Source organism: Salvelinus namaycush, unplaced genomic scaffold (genome assembly GCF_016432855.1).
Source record: "Salvelinus namaycush isolate Seneca unplaced genomic scaffold, SaNama_1.0 Scaffold1406, whole genome shotgun sequence".
NCBI lineage: Eukaryota > Metazoa > Chordata > Actinopteri > Salmoniformes > Salmonidae > Salvelinus > Salvelinus namaycush.
In genome coordinates, this window is record NW_024058127.1 from 3,250 (window position 1) to 21,660 (window position 18,411).

General features: G+C 41.2%; 1 protein-coding gene across 1 annotated transcript; it reads left to right on the plus strand.

The window, feature by feature from the left end:
• Positions 1-453: 453 nt before the first annotated feature.
• Positions 454-17,001, plus strand: LOC120036641 (FERM, ARHGEF and pleckstrin domain-containing protein 1-like; the record flags this gene model as incomplete). The annotated part of the gene is made up of 11 exons (XM_038983016.1): positions 454-535; positions 2,071-2,308; positions 2,539-2,669; positions 3,063-3,131; positions 3,572-3,661; positions 5,614-5,696; positions 7,362-7,474; positions 7,889-8,055; positions 13,330-13,437; positions 15,486-15,637; positions 15,732-17,001. Coding segments are annotated over 11 exons (1,315 nt in total), but the record flags the coding sequence as incomplete, so codon positions are not given.
• Between the last annotated feature and the right edge of the window lie 1,410 nt (positions 17,002-18,411).

Here is an 18,411-nt window from a genome sequence, read left to right on the forward strand (position 1 = left end):
GATAGGGGTTAGGGTTAGATGTGTGAGTGGATAGGGGTTAGGGTTAGATGTGTGAGTGGATAGGGGAACGACATTCAGAACCTCCTCTCTCGGTTTTCTATTACCCTCCCCGTAATGTATTGGTTGATATTTTGAATGAAAGAGTATTGAGAATGATGTCAGTTCACATGGTGCTGAATCTAGTCGTCAACTGAAATTCATGCTCAAGAGAGACACCTGCTGGTGGTGTTCAGCAGTGCAGGTAAAGGTTAACCATTTCATTGGAATTCCCTTGCATGATTGTTTACATGAATATGAAATATGACTTTAAGTGCTTAAAACACACACACACACACACACACACACACACACACACACACACACACACACACACACACACACACACACACACACACACACACACACACACACACTAAACTGTTCCAGAGAAATACACGTACTGTTTTATTTTAGGGAAGGGTGCTCCAATGCCCACATCAAAGGAGACTACCAGCGCATCGGGGATGTCATGCTGAAGCATCTACAGGGACTAAAGGTGTGCGCTCCTCTTTCACATTTTTATTGCACTTGTTATGTACTTCACTATGTATCTGCACCTCTCCTCTATGAACAAATATATGCTGCCTTGTGTGAAGTCTGCCTGTAGCCCTACCCTGCTCCAGGGGACTGCTCTGTGGCTGACCCTATGCTGCTCCTAGCCTGTCGTATGTGTGTGATATGGTCATACAAATATGTTTGTTCTACTCTACTTTGTTCTACTCTATTTATTCTACTCTCTACTTTATTATATTCTATTCTGCTCTATTCTACTTTATTATATTATATTCTGCTCTATTCTACTCTACTTTGTTATATTATATTCTACTCTATTCTACTCTACTTTATTCTATTCTTCTATATTCTACTATATTCTGCTCTACTTTATTCTATTCTATTATACTCTATTCTACTCTATTCTGCTCTACTCTACTCTATTCTGCTCTATTCTACTGTATTCTATTCTGCTCTATTCTATTCTACTCTATTCTGCTCTACTTTATTCTATTCTACTCTATTCTGCTCTATTCTACTCCACTTTATTATATTCTGTTATACTCTATTCTACTCTACTCTATTGTGCTCTATTCTTCTCTACTCTACTATATGCTGCTCTACTCTACTCTATTCTGCTCTATTCTACTCTACTTTATTATATTCTACTCTACTCTATTCTGCTCTATTCTACTCTATTCTGCTCTATTCTACTCTATTCTATTCTGCTCTATTCTACTCTACTCTATTCTGCTCTATTCTACTCTACTTTATTATGTTCTGTTCTACTCTATTCTACTCTACTCTATTCTACTCTACTCTACTTTATTATATTCTGTTCTACTCTATTCTACTCTACTCTATTCTGCTCTACTCTACTATATTCTATTCTGCTCTATTCTACTCTATTCTGCTCTATTCTACTCTACTTTATTCTGCTCTATTCTACTCTATTCTGCTCTATTCTACTCTATTCTATTCTGCTCTATTCTACTCTACTCTATTCTGCTCTATTCTACTCTACTTTATTATGTTCTGTTCTACTCTATTCTACTCTACTCTATTCTACTCTACTCTACTTTATTATATTCTGTTCTACTCTATTCTACTCTACTCTACTCTATTCTGCTCTACTCTACTATATTCTATTCTGCTCTATTCTGCTCTATTCTACTCTATTCTGCTCTATTCTACTCTACTTCATTCTGCTCTATTCTACTCTATTCTACTCTGTTCTACTCTATTCTATTCTACTCTACTTTACTATATTCTACTCTACTCTATTCTGCTCTATTCTACTCGACTTTATTATATTCTGCTCTATTCTACTCTATTCTACTCTACTCTATTCTGCTTTATTCTGCTCTATTATATTCTACTCTATTCTACTCTATTCTATTCTACTCTATTCTACTTTATTATATTCTACTCTATTCTACTCTTTTCTACTCTACTTTATTATATTCTACTCTACTCTATTCTGCTCTATTCTGCTCTATTCTACTCTACTCTACCCTACTCTAATATATAATTTTCTAGCCACTGACAGCCCACCTCCAGAAGCACTCGGAGGCCCTGGTGGAGCTGGAGAAGGCGTGCCGGGGCTCCCGGCGGCTGGAGGTGCTGGTCCGGGACTTTGAGCTGCAGAAGGTGTGCTACATCCCCCTCAACGTGTTCATCCTCCGGCCCCTGCACCGCCTCATGCATTACAAGCAGATCCTGGAGCGCCTCTGCAAACACTACCCCCCCGCACATGTGGACTTCAGGGACTGCAGAGGTAACTGTTACTGTTCTGTACACAGTCAGAACTATCAGACTGAAGCAGGCTATCTAGGACCTACTGGTGCAGTTGAGGGCCTCATTTTGCAGTTGAGGGCTTTCTGGTGCAGTTGAGGGCCTCCTGGTGCAGTTGAGGGCCTCCTGGTGCAGTTGAGGGCCTCCTGGTGCAGTTGAGGTCTATGACATCATAAATGAGTGTTGTTTCTAATTGAATGGCCTCTCCTCTAGCTGCACTGGCAGACGTGTCAGAGGTGGTGTCCCAGCTCCATGGAAGCATGATCAAGATGGAGAACTTCCAGAAGCTGCTGGAGCTTATGAAGGATTTGATTGGCATCGACAATCTAGTCACTCCAGGGCGGGTGAGTTCAAGGAGAGACCGGACTCCATCCCAAATGGGACCCTATTCCCTATATAGCGCACTACTTTTGACCAGGGCCCTATTCAAAAGTAGTGCACTATGTAGGGAATATCCCCATATCAACAGTTTGCAGAAGCTAGTTTGAAGCACTCCTTTTGTTTTGTCAGTCGTTTTATGTCTTTCTGAGTTGTTGTCTTTCTCTGAGACTTGACTTGGGATGTTGTGATTGACTTGGGATGTTGTGATTGACTTGGGATGTTGTGATTGACTTGAGGTTTTGTGATTGACTTGGGATGTTGTGATTGACTTGAGGTTTTGTGATTGACTTGGGATGTTGTGATTGACTTGAGGTTTTGTGATTGACTTGGGATGTTGTGATTTGTGTTTTTTTCAGGAGTTCCTCAGGTTAGGCTGTCTCAGCAAGCTGTCTGGAAAAGGCCTCCAGCAACGAATGTTTTTCCTGGTAATCTCTGCAATTGATCTGAGATTGACATCTTGAATAAGTTACTAAACAGATTATTCAGTGATCTCACAACATAGAAGGTTATGACAAGTGGAACTCTATGTTTAACCTCCTCAGTGGGAATGGCTTTGTCCAAAATGCCTCAAAGACGACGGCTTCCTTAACTTTCCACACAGCTGTTTACTGTTCTTTCAGCCAGAGTCCCTCTTTGTTATTGTAGGGCATCTAATGAGGCCAAGACTCATCTGAATCACGATTCATGTAAGAAACAGATTGAATGTAATCCAGTTGGATCAGGTGTATCCCTGACAGAGCTAATGTATTTACTGAGCCACAAACATTCACTCAATGTTCTTTTTGTGTGACGTAAATAAAGGTGGTAGAGCTATTAATGACCAGTCAATGATTGAAGTCTCTGTTTTCTTGCTCTATGGTGATAGTTCAATGATGTCCTGTTGTATACGAGTCGAGGGATGACGGCAACGAACCAGTTCAAAGTGCACGGGCAGCTCCCTCTCTATGGCATGACAGTACGTCTCTTTTCTTCCCCTCTCTTCCCCTCCCAGCCTTGTGCCCTGCCTTGGAGCACAGCACAGTAGAGTACACTACAGTAGATTACAGTAGAGTAGAGTACAGTAGAGTAGAGTACAGTATATTACAGTACAGTACAGTACAGTAGAGTAGAGTAGAGCACAGTAGAGCACAGTAGAGTAGAACACAGTACAGTAGAGTAGAGTACAGTACAGTACAGTAGAGCATAGCAGAGAACACAGTAAAGTACAGTGCAGTTGAGTAGAGCACAGTATAACACAGAGTGCCGTGGAGCAGAGTACAGTAGAGTACAGCAGAGCAGAGCACAGTAGAGCACAGTAGAGCACAGTAGAGTACAGTAGAGCAGAGCACAGTAGAGCACAGTAGAGTACAGTAGAGTACAGCAGAGCAGAGCACAGTAGAGCACAGTAGAGCACAGTAGAGTACAGTAGAGCAGAGCACAGTAGAGCAGAGCACAGTAGAGCACAGTAGAGTACAGTAGAGCAGAGTAGAACACAGAGAGCCGTAGAGCAGAGCACAGTAGAGCACAGTAGAGTACAGTAGAGCAGAGCACAGTACAGTACAGTAGAGTAGAACACAGTACAGTACAGTAGAGCAGAGTACAGTACAGTAGAGTACAGTAGAGTAGAACACAGTACAGTACAGCAGAGCAGAGTACAGTACAGTAGAGTACAGTAGAGTAAGGTAGAGCGGAGTAGAACCCAGTGGAGTAGAGTACAGTACAGTAGAGTAGAGTAGAACACAGCAGAGTACAGTAGAGTACAGTGCAGTATAGTACAGTAGAGTAGAGTACAATAGCGTACAGTAGAGTACAGTACAGTAGAGCACAGTAGAGTACAGTAGAGTAGAGTACAGTACAGTAGAGCACAGTAGAGTACAGTAGAGTAGAGTACAGTACAGTAGAGTAGAGTAGAGTACAGTAGAGTAGAGTAGAGTACAGTACAGTAGAGTACAGTACAGTAGAGTAGAGTACAGTACAGTAGAGTAGAGTACAGTAGAGTAGAGTGCAGTACAGTAGAGTAGAGTGCAGTAGATTACAGTAGAGTGCAGTAGAGTAGAGTAGAGTACAGTACAGTAGAGTAGAGTACAGTACAGTAGAGTAGAGTGCAGTCTCTCTTTAACTCCCTCCATCTGTCTCTCTCTTTAACTCCCTCCATCTGTCTCTCTCTTTAACTCCCTCCATCTGTCTCTCTCTTTAACTCCCTCCATCTGTCTCTCTCTTTAACTCCCTCCATCTGTCTCTCTCTATAACTCCCTCCATCTGTCTCTCTCTTTAACTCCCTCCATCTGTCTCTCTCTTTAACTCCCTCCATCTGTCTCTCTCTTTAACTCCCTCCATCTGTCTCTCTCTTTAACTCCCTCCATCTGTCTCTCTCTATAACTCCCTCCATCTGTCTCTCTCTTTAACTCCCTCCATCTGTCTCTCTCTTTAACTCCCTCCATCTGTCTCTCTCTTTAACTCCCTCCATCTGTCTCTCTCTTTAACTCCCTCCATCTGTCTCTCTCTTTAACTCCCTCCATCTGTCTCTCTCTTTAACTCCCTCCATCTGTCTCTCTCTTTAACTCCCTCCATCTGTCTCTCTCTATAACTTCCCTCCATCTGTCTCTCTCTTTAACTCCCTCCATCTGTCTCTCTCTTTAACTCCCTCCATCTGTCTCTCTCTATAACTCCCTCCATCTGTCTCTCTCTTTAACTCCCTCCATCTGTCTCTCTCTTTAACTCCCTCCATCTGTCTCTCTCTTTAACTCCCTCCATCTGTCTCTCTCTTTAACTCCCTCCATCTGTCTCTCTCTTTAACTCCCTCCATCTGTCTCTCTCTTTAACTTCCCTACCATCGTTCTCTCCCTCTCTCACACACTCAGTCCTTCTTTCCCAAAGGCAGATGTACCCTCTCATGCCTCGTGTTGACTGTGCCTGTTATGTTCCCAGATCCGGGAGAGCGAGGATGAGTGGGGTGTGCCTCACGCCTTCACCCTGGTTGGGCAGCGCCAGTCAGTAGTGGTAGCAGCAAGGTGAGGCTATGGTTCGATCCAGCTCGTCTCTGGAATAGTCTTCAAACACTCGCCAGTAGACCTACAGGTTATGGTATGAAGATGTTCCCAATAAAGTGGTCGGTGAATCGGCAGGAGGCCTGTTTCATCAGCAGAGTCAACGAGGCCTTTATATAATCACAAAGACACATTCATTATTTATACCGCTCCCTTACCCTTATAAAAATAACGGCATGAAATATTTATCAGGCTGGTTAATTTTTTTTTTTTTTTTATGTTTTTACAGTAGTATAAGCTGTTGTGTTTTCAGAGTAGTATAAGCTGTTGTGTTTATACAGTACTATAAGCTGTTGTGTTTTTACAGTAGTATAAGCTGTTGTTTTTACAGTAGTATAAGCTGTTGTGTTTTTACAGTAGTATAAGCTGTTGTGTTTTACAGTAGTATAAGCTGTTATGTTTTTACAGTAGTATAAGCTGTTGTGTTTTACAGTAGTATAAGCTGTTGTGTTTATACAGTAATATACGCTGTTGTGTTTTTACAGTAGTATACGCTCTTGAGTTTATACAGTAGTATAGCTGTTGTGTTTTTACAGTAGTATAAACTGTTGTGTTTTTACAGTAGTATAAACTGTTGTGTTTTTACAGTAGTATAAGCTGTTGTGTTTTTACAGTAGTATAAGCTGTTGTGTTTATACAGTAGTATACGCTGTTGTGTTTATACAGTAGTATAAGCTGTTGTGTTTATACAGTAATATAAGCTGTTGTGTTTTTACAGTAGTATAAGCTGTTGTGTTTATACAGTAGTATAAGCTGTTGTGTTTTTACAGTAGTATAAGCTGTTGTGTTTTTACAGTAGTATAAGCTGTTGTGTTTATACAGTAGTATAAGCTGTTGTGTTTTTACAGTACTACAAGCTGTTGTGTTTTTACAGTAGTATAAGCTGTTGTGTTTTTACAGGAAGTATCAAGTCAGGTGGTATGACTGTTTGCACTGTATGTCCGGTTTGAGTGTAACCGATGTGAAATGGCTAGTTAGTTCGCGGTGGTGCGCGCTAGCAGCCTTTCAGTCGGTGACGTCACTTGCTCTGAGACCTTGAAGTAGTGGTTCCCCTTGCTCTGCGAGGGCCGCGGCTTTTGTGGAGCGATGGGTAACGATGCTTCGTGGGTGACTGTTGTTGATGTGTGCAGAGGGTCCCTGGTTTGCGCCCGGGTATGGGCGAGGGGACGGACGTAAAGTTAAACTGTTACATTCTTTTCCGCAGCAACCAGTGATCCGGGTCAACAGCATCAATGTAACAGTTTAACTTTACGTCCGTCCCCTCGCCCCGACCCAGGCGCGAACCAGGGACCCTCTGCACACATCAATAACAGTCACCCACGAAGCATCGTTACCCATCGCTCCACAAAAGCCTCAGCCCTTGCAGAGCAAGGGGAACCACTACTTCAAGGTCTCAAAGCGAGTGACGTCACCGATTGAAACGCTATTAGCGCGCACCACCGCTAACTAGCTAGCCATTTCACATCGGTTACATGGGCATCTGTGCATTCCATTCTCTCTCTCTCCCTCTTCCTCTCCTCTTCTTCTCTCTCCTTTCCTTTTCTCTATTTCACTCTCTCTCTTTCTCTCCCCCCTCTCTGTCTCCCTCCCCCTCTTTCTCTCCCCCTCACTCTTTCTCTCCCCGTCCAGTTCCCTGTCAGAGATGGAGAAGTGGATGGAGGACATTAATGTGGCCATTGTCCTGGCGGAGAGCATCAACGGTCCTACGTCTGACCGCCTGGCCAACAGTCTGACAGATAACAGTACGTTGGCTACCCTGGAGCTTGGGCATTGGGCACACTGTATAGGAACGCTAATAGTGTATCCGACAATCATCCAACCCCATGAGTTATTGCTGAATTCTCCCTCTTACTGGTCTTCTTTGCACAGACAGTTCATCTTCTTCTAGAAACTTCAGAGCCAGAATGGGCCAACCTTTAAATCTGCATAGAGCTTCAATAGCTCAAACACAATGTTACAAATTTATTGTTTATAAAGCATTGATTTGAAGGATGTTCTTTTTTTTATATACATCCTGTCTGCATGTCTGTACTCACAAACATAGTCACTGTGAAGTACTGTGCTACTATTGATCTCGTCTGGTTTTACAGTAGGATCCAACTTCCCACGTTGTTATAGTGTGTATCTTGGAAGTAACCGCTTCCTGAATTTCCCAGAATCCCTAACAGAGGACTCCTGTGCAGAGGCGGAGTCTGAGGACGACCTGATGGCGTCGCGCACCTCCCTGGAGAGGCAGGCCCCTCACCGTGGTAACACCACTGTGCACGTGTGCTGGCACAGGAACACCAGCGTGTCCATGGTGGACTTTAGCATAGCCGTGGAGGTACCAGAACCAGAACCAGCCCTGACCTGCTCTGGCTTCCCCAGTCTCTCTCTCTCTCTGTCTCTCTGTCTGTCTGTGTATCTATATCTGAGTGTGTTTCCTCACCTGGGAACAGTGTCCTCCTGAGCAACAACCTCTCTGTCATGGCCTTATGGTGTTATTTGGACGTTGTGTTACCTCAGTGATTTGTCATTGTATTACCTCAGTGAATTGTCTTTATGTTACCTCAGTGATTTGTCATTATATTACCTCAGTGATTTGTCATTGTATTACCTCAGTGATTTGTCATTCATTATATTACCTCAGTGATTTGTCATTGTATTACCTCAGTGATTTGTCATTGTATTACCTCAATGATTTGTCTTTATGTTACCTCAGTGATTTGTCATTGTATTACCTCAGTGATTTGTCATTGTATTACCTCAGTGATTTGTCATTGTATTACCTCAGTGATTTGTCATTATGTTACCTCAGTGATTTGTCATTGTGTTACCTCAATGATTTGTCATTGTATTACCTCAGTGATTTGTCATTGTATTACCTCAGTGATTTGTCATTGTATTACCTCAGTGATTTGTCATTATATTACCTCAGTGATTTGTCATTATATTACCTCAGTGATTTGTCATTGTATTACCTCAGTGATTTGTCATTATATTACCTCAGTGATTTGTCATTGTATTACCTCAGTGATTTGTCATTATATTACCTCAGTGATTTGTCATTGTATTTTACCTCAGTGATTTGTCATTATATTACCTCAGTGATTTGTCATTGTATTACCTCAGTGATTTGTCATTGTATTGCCTCAGTGATTTGTCATTGTATTACCTCAGTGATTTGTCATTGTATTACCTCAGTGATTTGTCATTGTATTACCTCAGTGATTTGTCATTATATTACCTCAGTGATTTGTCATTATATTACCTCAGTGATTTGTCATTATATTACCTCAGTGATTTGTCATTATATTACCTCAGTGAATTGTCATTGTATTACCTCAGTGAATTGTCATTATATTACCTCAGTGAATTGTCATTATATTACCTCAGTGATTTGTCATTGTATTACCTCAGTGAGTTGTCATTGTATTACCTCAGTGATTTGTCATTGTATTACCTCAGTGATTTGTCATTATATTACCTCAGTGATTTGTCATTATATTACCTCAGTGATTTGTCATTATATTACCCCAGTGAATTGTCATTATATTACCTCAGTGAATTGTCATTATATTACCTCAGTGATTTGTCATTGTATTACCTCAGTGATTTGTCATTGTATTACCTCAGTGATTTGTCATTATATTATCTCAGTGATTTGTCATTGTATTACCTCAGTGATTTGTCATTGTATTACCTCAGTGATTTGTCATTGTATTACCTCAGTGATTTGTCATTCATTATATTACCTCAGTGATTTGTCATTGTATTACCTCAGTGATTTGTCATTGTATTACCTCAGTGAATTGTCATTATATTATGTCAGTGATTTGTCATTGTATTACCTCAGTGATTTGTCTTTATGTTACCTCAGTGATTTGTCATTATATTACCTCAGTGATTTGTCATTGTATTACCTCAGTGAATTATCTCAGTGATTTGTCATTGTATTACCTCAATGATGTGTCTTTATGTTACCTCAGTGATTTGTCATTATATTACCTCAGTGATTTGTCATTATATTACCTCAGTGAATTGTCATTGTATTACCTCAGGGAATTGTCATTATATTACCTCAGTGAATTGTCATTATATTACCTCAGTGATTTGTCATTGTATTACCTCAGTGAGTTGTCATTGTATTACCTCAGTGATTTGTCATTGTATTACCTCAGTGATTTGTCATTATATTACCTCAGTGATTTGTCATTATATTACCTCAGTGATTTGTCATTATATTACCCCAGTGAATTGTCATTATATTACCTCAGTGAATTGTCATTATATTACCTCAGTGATTTGTCATTGTATTACCTCAGTGATTTGTCATTGTATTACCTCAGTGATTTGTCATTATATTATCTCAGTGATTTGTCATTGTATTACCTCAGTGATTTGTCATTGTATTACCTCAGTGATTTGTCATTGTATTACCTCAGTGATTTGTCATTCATTGTATTACCTCAGTGATTTGTCATTGTATTACCTCAGTGATTTGTCATTGTATTACCTCAGTGAATTGTCATTATATTATGTCAGTGATTTGTCATTGTATTACCTCAGTGATTTGTCTTTATGTTACCTCAGTGATTTGTCATTATATTACCTCAGTGATTTGTCATTGTATTACCTCAGTGAATTGTCATTATATTATCTCAGTGATTTGTCATTGTATTACCTCAGTGATTTGTCATTATATTATCTCAGTGATTTGTCATTGTATTACCTCAGTGATTTGTCATTGTATTACCTCAGTGATTTGTCATTGTATTACCTCAGTGATTTGTCATTCATTGTATTACCTCAGTGATTTGTCATTGTATTACCTCAGTGATTTGTCATTGTATTACCTCAGTGAATTGTCATTATATTATGTCAGTGATTTGTCATTGTATTACCTCAGTGATTTGTCATTGTATTACCTCAGTGATTTGTCATTATATTATCTCAGTGATTTGTCATTGTATTACCTCAGTGATTTGTCATTGTATTACCTCAGTGATTTGTCATTGTATTACCTCAGTGATTTGTCATTCATTGTATTACCTCAGTGATTTGTCATTGTATTACCTCAGTGATTTGTCATTGTATTACCTCAGTGAATTGTCATTATATTATGTCAGTGATTTGTCATTGTATTACCTCAGTGATTTGTCTTTATGTTACCTCAGTGATTTGTCATTATATTACCTCAGTGATTTGTCATTGTATTACCTCAGTGAATTGTCATTATATTATCTCAGTGATTTGTCATTGTATTACCTCAGTGATTTGTCATTATATTATCTCAGTGATTTGTCATTGTATTACCTCAGTGATTTGTCATTGTATTACCTCAGTGATTTGTCATTGTATTACCTCAGTGATGTGTCTTTATGTTACCTCAGTGATTTGTCATTATATTACCTCAGTGATTTGTCTCTAAGCTGTTGGTACTGTCACTTCTGTCAACTGCTACTTATGCCCCTTTGGATCTCACCAGGAAGGGAAAGTAGTACTGTCGTTTGTCATAGATTTAAACAACAGCTCTCAGTGCAGCTGAAGCAGCTTCTACAAGCTCTTTGTTTTCTCTGTTGAATACTGAGCTGAGAGCAGAGCAGACATTAGCAGGAGGTGGGTGAACTGCAAAAGACACTGTTCTCAAGTCAGCCCACTGTTGCTAACTCTTTCCAGTGTGGTTTCCTCATCTTATCTCTACTGTGTCTTTCCAGTGTGGTTTCCTCATCTTATCTCTACTGTGTCTTTCCAGTGTGGTTTCCTCATCTTATCTCTACTGTGTCTTTCCAGTGTGGTTTCCTCATCTTATCTCTACTGTGTCTTTCCAGTGTGGTTTCCTCATCTTATCTCTACTGTGTCTTTCCAGTGTGGTTGTGCGCTCCTTTCTTCCCTTCTTCACAGCCGTGGCCTCACCGTTAGCTCCTCTTGTGTATGTGTGTGTTTACACCTACTCAGTCTTTGTGTCTCTGTCCTTCCCTCCCTCTCTCTCTCTCTCTCTTCTGTGTGTCCGTCTGTCTGTCCTCCGTGCTAGAGGAGCCTTGTCCAGTCAGTGACTCAGAGGCCCCCCTCTCGGGGCCCTCGGGGCCCAACAGTGGCCAGGGCCCAGTTCCTTTGTCTCTTATTTGCTGGCATCGAGTTCACAGCCTCTCCTTTAGTGATTCCTGCAGGAGTCTGGAGGTAAAGGATCCAGCGAGAGAGGAGAGGCCTCCTCATTGCATTGTAGAATTACTGTCCTCGCGTACTATCACCTTATCTTCTTCTTTGAGGTTGTTGGTGAAAAGTGTAATTATTTTGTGTAAAACTTTTCATCTGTTAAGACGTACAAATGAACTAAGAGAAATTACTGGTAGCCTGCAATGGTGGTCCTGTATGACTCAGTTGGTAGAGCATGGCGATTGTGGGTTCGATTCCCGGGGCCACCTACATGTAAAGATGTATGCATGCATGACTGTAAATCTGCTAAATGGCATATATACACTGAACAAAAAATATAAACGCAACATGCAACAATTTCAACAATTTTACAGAGTTACAATTCATGAAAGGAAATCAGTCAATTGAAATAAATAAATTAGGCCATAATCTATGGATTTCACATGACTAAGAACGGGCCTAGGATGGCATAGGCCCACCCACCTGGGAGCCAAGCCCACCCACTGGGGACCCAGGCCCAGCCAATCAGAATGACTTTTTCCCCCACAAAAGGGCTTTATTACAGACAGAAATAGTCCTCCTGTCAAATTCTCCTACGATGGCTTTGGAAGTGGCTTATGGTAGAGAAATTAACATTAAATGATCTGGCAACAGCTCTCGTGGACATTCCTGCCGTCAGCATGCCAATTGCATGCTTCCTAAAAACTTGATACATCTGTGGCATTGTGTTGTGTGACAAAACTGTACATTTTAGAGTGGCCTTTTATTGTCCCCAGTACAAGGTGCACCTGTGTAATGATCATATTGTTTAATCAGCTTCTTGATATGTCACACCTGTCAGGTGGATATATTATCTTGACAAAGGAGAAATGCTCACTAACAGGGATGTAAACAAATTTATGCACAAAATTTGAGAGAAATAACCTTTTTGTGTGTTTGGGAAATTTCTGGTATCTTTTATTTCAGCTCATGAAACATGGGACCAACACTTTACATGTTGCGTTTATATTTTTGTTCAGTATTCAACGATGGCTCAGTTTACAGTACATGCTTTTTATCACCACTAGATGGCAGTACATGCTTTTTATCACCACTAGATGGCAGTACATGCTTTTTATCACCACTAGATGGCAGTTGTTCACTGTGACCTTAGAGGTTCAGTGACTTTAAACTGTGGCTGGAGGCTGACTGTTTATAGCTGTACTTACCTCAGATAAACCAATGTTAGGAGTGAAGAGGCCCCAGGCTTAATCACAGTGGGTTTATTTACAGAGCTGACAGTACAGCACATATGCATGAACTATTCTTTATACATTCATATAGTTAAATAAAGGTTAAATAAAAAACATTATTTATATATAAATGTTTGTTGATATTGCCTCTCTTTGTTTAGATTTTTGTCATAATATGTCCTTTTTACACAAATGAAGTTCACTGATTGTAAATCGTTGTTCTACTGTAGAATCAGCTGTCAGGAAACCTGCTGAGGAAGTTCAAGAACAGCAACGGCTGGCAGAAACTCTGGGTGGTCTTCACCAACTTCAGCCTGTTCTTCTACAAGACCCACCAGGTGAGCACCATCTCATCAGGTCTGCCCTGTCCATGTAATCTGATTCATTATGATCTAAATTAAGGTGAAACTGATCCTAGATCAGCACTTCTACTCTGAGACGCTTGGTACATACGGGACCAGAACTACAGGAATGTGTTCTGGGGAAGGAGATCCCCCTCCCCTCCTTCCATGTAGTCTGTGAAGGCCTGAAGTACAGCAGTGTGTGTTGGGGCAGACCCCCTCCTCCTTCCATGTAGTCTGTGAAGGCCTGAAGTACAGCAGTGTGTGCTGGGGCAGACCCCCTCCTCCTTCCATGTAGTCTGTGAAGGCCTGAAGTACAGCAGTGTGTGCTGGGGCAGACCCCCTCCTCCTTCCATGTAGTCTGTGAAGGCCTGAAGTACAGCAGTGTGTGTTGGGGCAGACCCCCTCCTCCGTCCATGTAGTCTGTGAAGGCCTGAAGTACAGCAGTGTGTGTTGGGGCAGACCCCCTCCTCCTTCCATGTAGTCTGTGAAGGCCTGAAGTACAGCAGTGTGTGCTGGGGCAGACCCCCTCCTCCTTCCATGTAGTCTGTGAAGGCCTGAAGTACAGCAGTGTGTGCTGGGGCAGACCCCCTCCTCCGTCCATGTAGTCTGTGAAGGCCTGAAGTACAGCGGTGTGTGTTGGGGCAGACCCCCTCCTCCTTCCATGTAGTCTGTGAAGGCCTGAAGTACAGCAGTGTGTGTTGGGGCAGACCCCCTCCTCCTTCCATGTAGTCTGTGAAGGCCTGAAGTACAGCAGTGTGTGCTGGGGCAGACCCCCTCCTCCTTCCATGTAGTCTGTGAAGGCCTGAAGTACAGCAGTGTGTGCTGGGGCAGACCCCCTCCTCCTTCCATGTAGTCTGTGAAAGCCTGAAGTACAGCAGTGTGTGCTGGGGCAGACCCCCTCCTCCTTCCATTTAGTCTGTGAAGGCCTGAAGTACAGCAGTGTGTGCTGGGGCAGACCCCCTCCTCCTTCCATGTAGTCTGTGAAGGCCTGAAGTACAGCAGTGTGTGCTGGGGCAGACCCCCTTCCCTCCTGCTCATTTCAGATCCGTGTTCCATGTAAGAATATCTCTAGCCACTTTAATAATAAAAAATTGGATGTAATAAATATATCACTAGTCACTTTAAACAATGCCACTTTATATCATGTTTACATACCCTACATTACTCATCTCATTTGTATATACTGTACTCTATACCATCTACTGCATCTTGCCTATGCCGTTCGGCCATCGCTCATCCATATATCTATATGTACATATTCTTATTCATTCCTTTACACTTGTGTGTATAATGTAGTTGTTGTGAAATTGTTAGATTACTTGTTAGATATTACTGCACGGTCGGAACTAGAAGGTACAAGCATTTCGCTACACTCGCATTAACATCTGCTAACCATGTGTATGTGACAAATAAAATGTGATTTGATTTGATTTGAATATCCAATCTCTCTGTGGGATTTCAGATCCGTGTTGCATGTCAGAATATCCCATCTCTCTGTGGGTTTTCAGATCCGTGTTGCATGTCAGAATATCCAATCTCTCTGTGGGATTTCAGATCCGTGTTCCATGTCAGAATATCCCATCTCTCTGTGGGATTTCAGATCTGTGTTCCATGTCAGAATATCCCATCTCTCTGTGGGTTTTCAGATCCGTGTTGCATGTCAGAATATCCCATCTCTCTGTGGGTTTTCAGATCCGTGTTCCATGTCAGAATATCCCATCTCTCTGTGGGATTTCAGATCCGTGTTCCATGTAAGGGAGTCGTACACATTCCCATGCCGGATTATCTGCTCTCACTTTAGGCACAGCTCCCCTGAATCCATTGGAATCACCACCTGAACGAACCAGTGTTAGTTACACAATAGTCAGTTGCTTTGTTTTGGCACATGTTCTACGACCTGTAGCCACTGGGCATTTTGACAGATTTTAGAATACAGTACATCATCAAAGCATAAAAGTGATGTAAAGTGTATTCGTAGTGAAAGTGAGTAGCTCCATGAAATTCAGAATGCTTGACTGTTTGGTCCTTTCCCCTCTCTCCAGGATGACTATCCGCTGGCCAGTCTCCCCCTGTTGGGCTACTCTGTCACCATCCCCACTGAGTCTGAAAACATCCACAAAGACTACGTCTTCAAACTGCATTTCAAATCCCACGTCTACTACTTCAGATCTGAGAGCGAGTACAACTTTGAGAGGTACAGTACACTTCTGTATATTTGGTATTGTGTACAGTAGATAGTATATGTGTCTACTGGATATGAAACCCTTTGTCTCTTTCTCTTCATACAGGTGGATGGAGGTCATTCGCAGTGCCACAGTCTCTGCCAGCCATACCCGCATTCTGAGCCGGAAAGAGTCCCATCCGTACTGACTCAAAGAGCAGGGGGTCTCTCCCTTTCTCCGTGCCTCTTCTCCTCACCACAACCTCCCATAGGTCTGACCACACACAGCCTCTCTTCACACTACGACTCCCTCAAGCAGCAAGCTGGCACCACACACTCTTCACTTCTCTGGAATCTGTTGATTTCCTTTTCTCCATAGATCTGGGACATATGTACATTGAACAGTGTCCATGCACAATCTTGGTGCTTATTGATGCGGTGACGTGTCCGCTGGTTTAGACTGCAACAGAGACTACATTTTCAGCATTTTTTATACTCTGCTCTGAACCTTTTTTTGTAGGATGTCATTTTATACTGTTTTCTAACGGAGCACATACTATACTTCTGTTTTCACATTCTGTCATTGGATAGTTTTATGGTGGAAACTGATTCTGCTGGGGTTTTTTTACCTGTTTTTCATTTAGGATATCACTGCATCCTCAAGGTCTTTTGTCTCCTTGTTCATTTTATGGGGAAAAAACGAAACAAAACAGCTGCTTTGAGATCCAACAACTTGAGTGTCCAAACAGGTCTACCATTGTCCTAGATTTTACACTGCATTTTTATTATGTCAGTGGGGAGGAGACTTAAAATGTGTTGTTAAACATGCCACATTAAATTACTTTTTTAAAATATAAATATATATAAATATAAGATGTCTCTGGAGATTGTGAGTAACCTTGTGAAAACATGGATGATCAGTAAAGATATCCAAATATTTAGTTGTACTATTGACATAACTCTAAAACTACTTATAAAACGATCAGGTTAGTTACCATCACCACTAACGCCATTATTCGCCAAGTATACTGAATATTCCTGTTACATGAGGATCTTTGTCGTGTGGATACCGCTGAGGGTTTTCTGAATAATATTATATTCCACCCTTAATAGTGTGAGACATGATCATAATCTGTGTATTATGAAGGAAACTGTAATGGAAAGCTTTAAAGAATATGCGTGAACCAAAATAGCAACTTTCAGTTCCGAGCACCATTGCCCTTGTTGGACTAGGCTGCCCATATGTAAGAGACATTTACGAATCTAAATGAAATGGACATATGCATATGACAGATAGGGTTTATGAAGTGTAGCATTCGAGAGGGTATTGCGGGTGTGCTGCCAGACAACAGAGAGAGCTCTTTGGGAAATTAAAGCAATAAAAAAAACATTTATTTGAACATTGTATTGTGAGTTTTATTTGCATGGTCCACAATAGTTAACTTCCAATGTTTTGGACCACTTTCACTTCAATGCGCTCTAAAAATATTATTAAAATGTTGTTTCTTGTATGACCCATAGGCGATATCATTGATCAATAACATAAAGCCTGTTCCGTTGTGCTCGTCACGTTGGCTACTGCCCCCGAAGTTATTGCACTCATGATTTCCATCTGATGAAAGGAGAAATCGAGATAGGCCTCCTAAAAACGAACTTGGCTATTGCCATTTCCTCTTAAAATGTCGAATTTTGAAATGTTGTGTACTTTACTGCATTTGAATTCTACACGTTTAACGCTTAAATATTCAATTCATTGAACAATTAGTTCCCCTATGGAACAGAAAGACAGTGCATGGTATCTTCTTTCCACGTTTCTTTTTTTAACCCATAAATATAATTATAAAAAATAATACAGTAGCATACATTCATAGCGTGCTCATATAGAAAGTTGAGTGGGCAGGTCTCCGTCCATTAATGAAGTGTGGAGGAGTATGGAATGATGCCGCCGCCGTTTCCAGAACGGAGCGCGCGGATTACTTCATGGATTACCGTTCTCCTAGCAACAGGATATTATGCTGGCACCACGATTGCATATTATTATTTTTAAATAAGAGTCCCCCTTCCAAAACATGCTAAACTTGGGGAATATCGATGATTGTTAGTACTCTAGTGCAGTACAACTGTTTTTCACAGCATTGCAACCACCTTTGGGAAAAAAGGTATGGATAATTTGCAGTATTTGATTTAATATTGTATTATTTATTCCAGCATTTCTTTTGAAAGTTTACACATTGGTATTTTGAAAGGTGTTGTGTAGGCTATATTTAAAGAAATACACTTTCAATAAAATACTAAAATATATATATATGTTATTAAAATGACTCAATAGAGTCAGCAGAACTTAAATGGGCCTCTTGTGCCAGGCAACAGGTGCTAGGCAACAGGTTTAATACAGAGTGATAGTGAGTCCTTACTCCACAAACTCCATTCACTGCAAAGTAATACAATATATATGGGATACGGGATACTTACAGTATTGGGTTGTAGAGAGAAAAAATGTACTACCTGTCTAATATAAACTGGGCTGGGAAATACTCAGTCTGGGGTCTACTAACCAAATATGTGTAGTTCTTGAGGGGGACTGTGTTGTACACATCCAACAGCACTTTGTTCACCCCCCCCCTCCCCTCCATAGCCCCCAAAGCAATACACTGTTATGGACAGTACATGGGATGCAGATTGACTTGTAGAGAGAACATTTCTACCTGTCTCAGCTAAAGTGGCATGGGAAATACTCAGCAGGGTTTCTACTAACCAAATATTGTTTGTTTCGGGGGGGGGGGGATGTGTCAGTAGACCAATCAAAT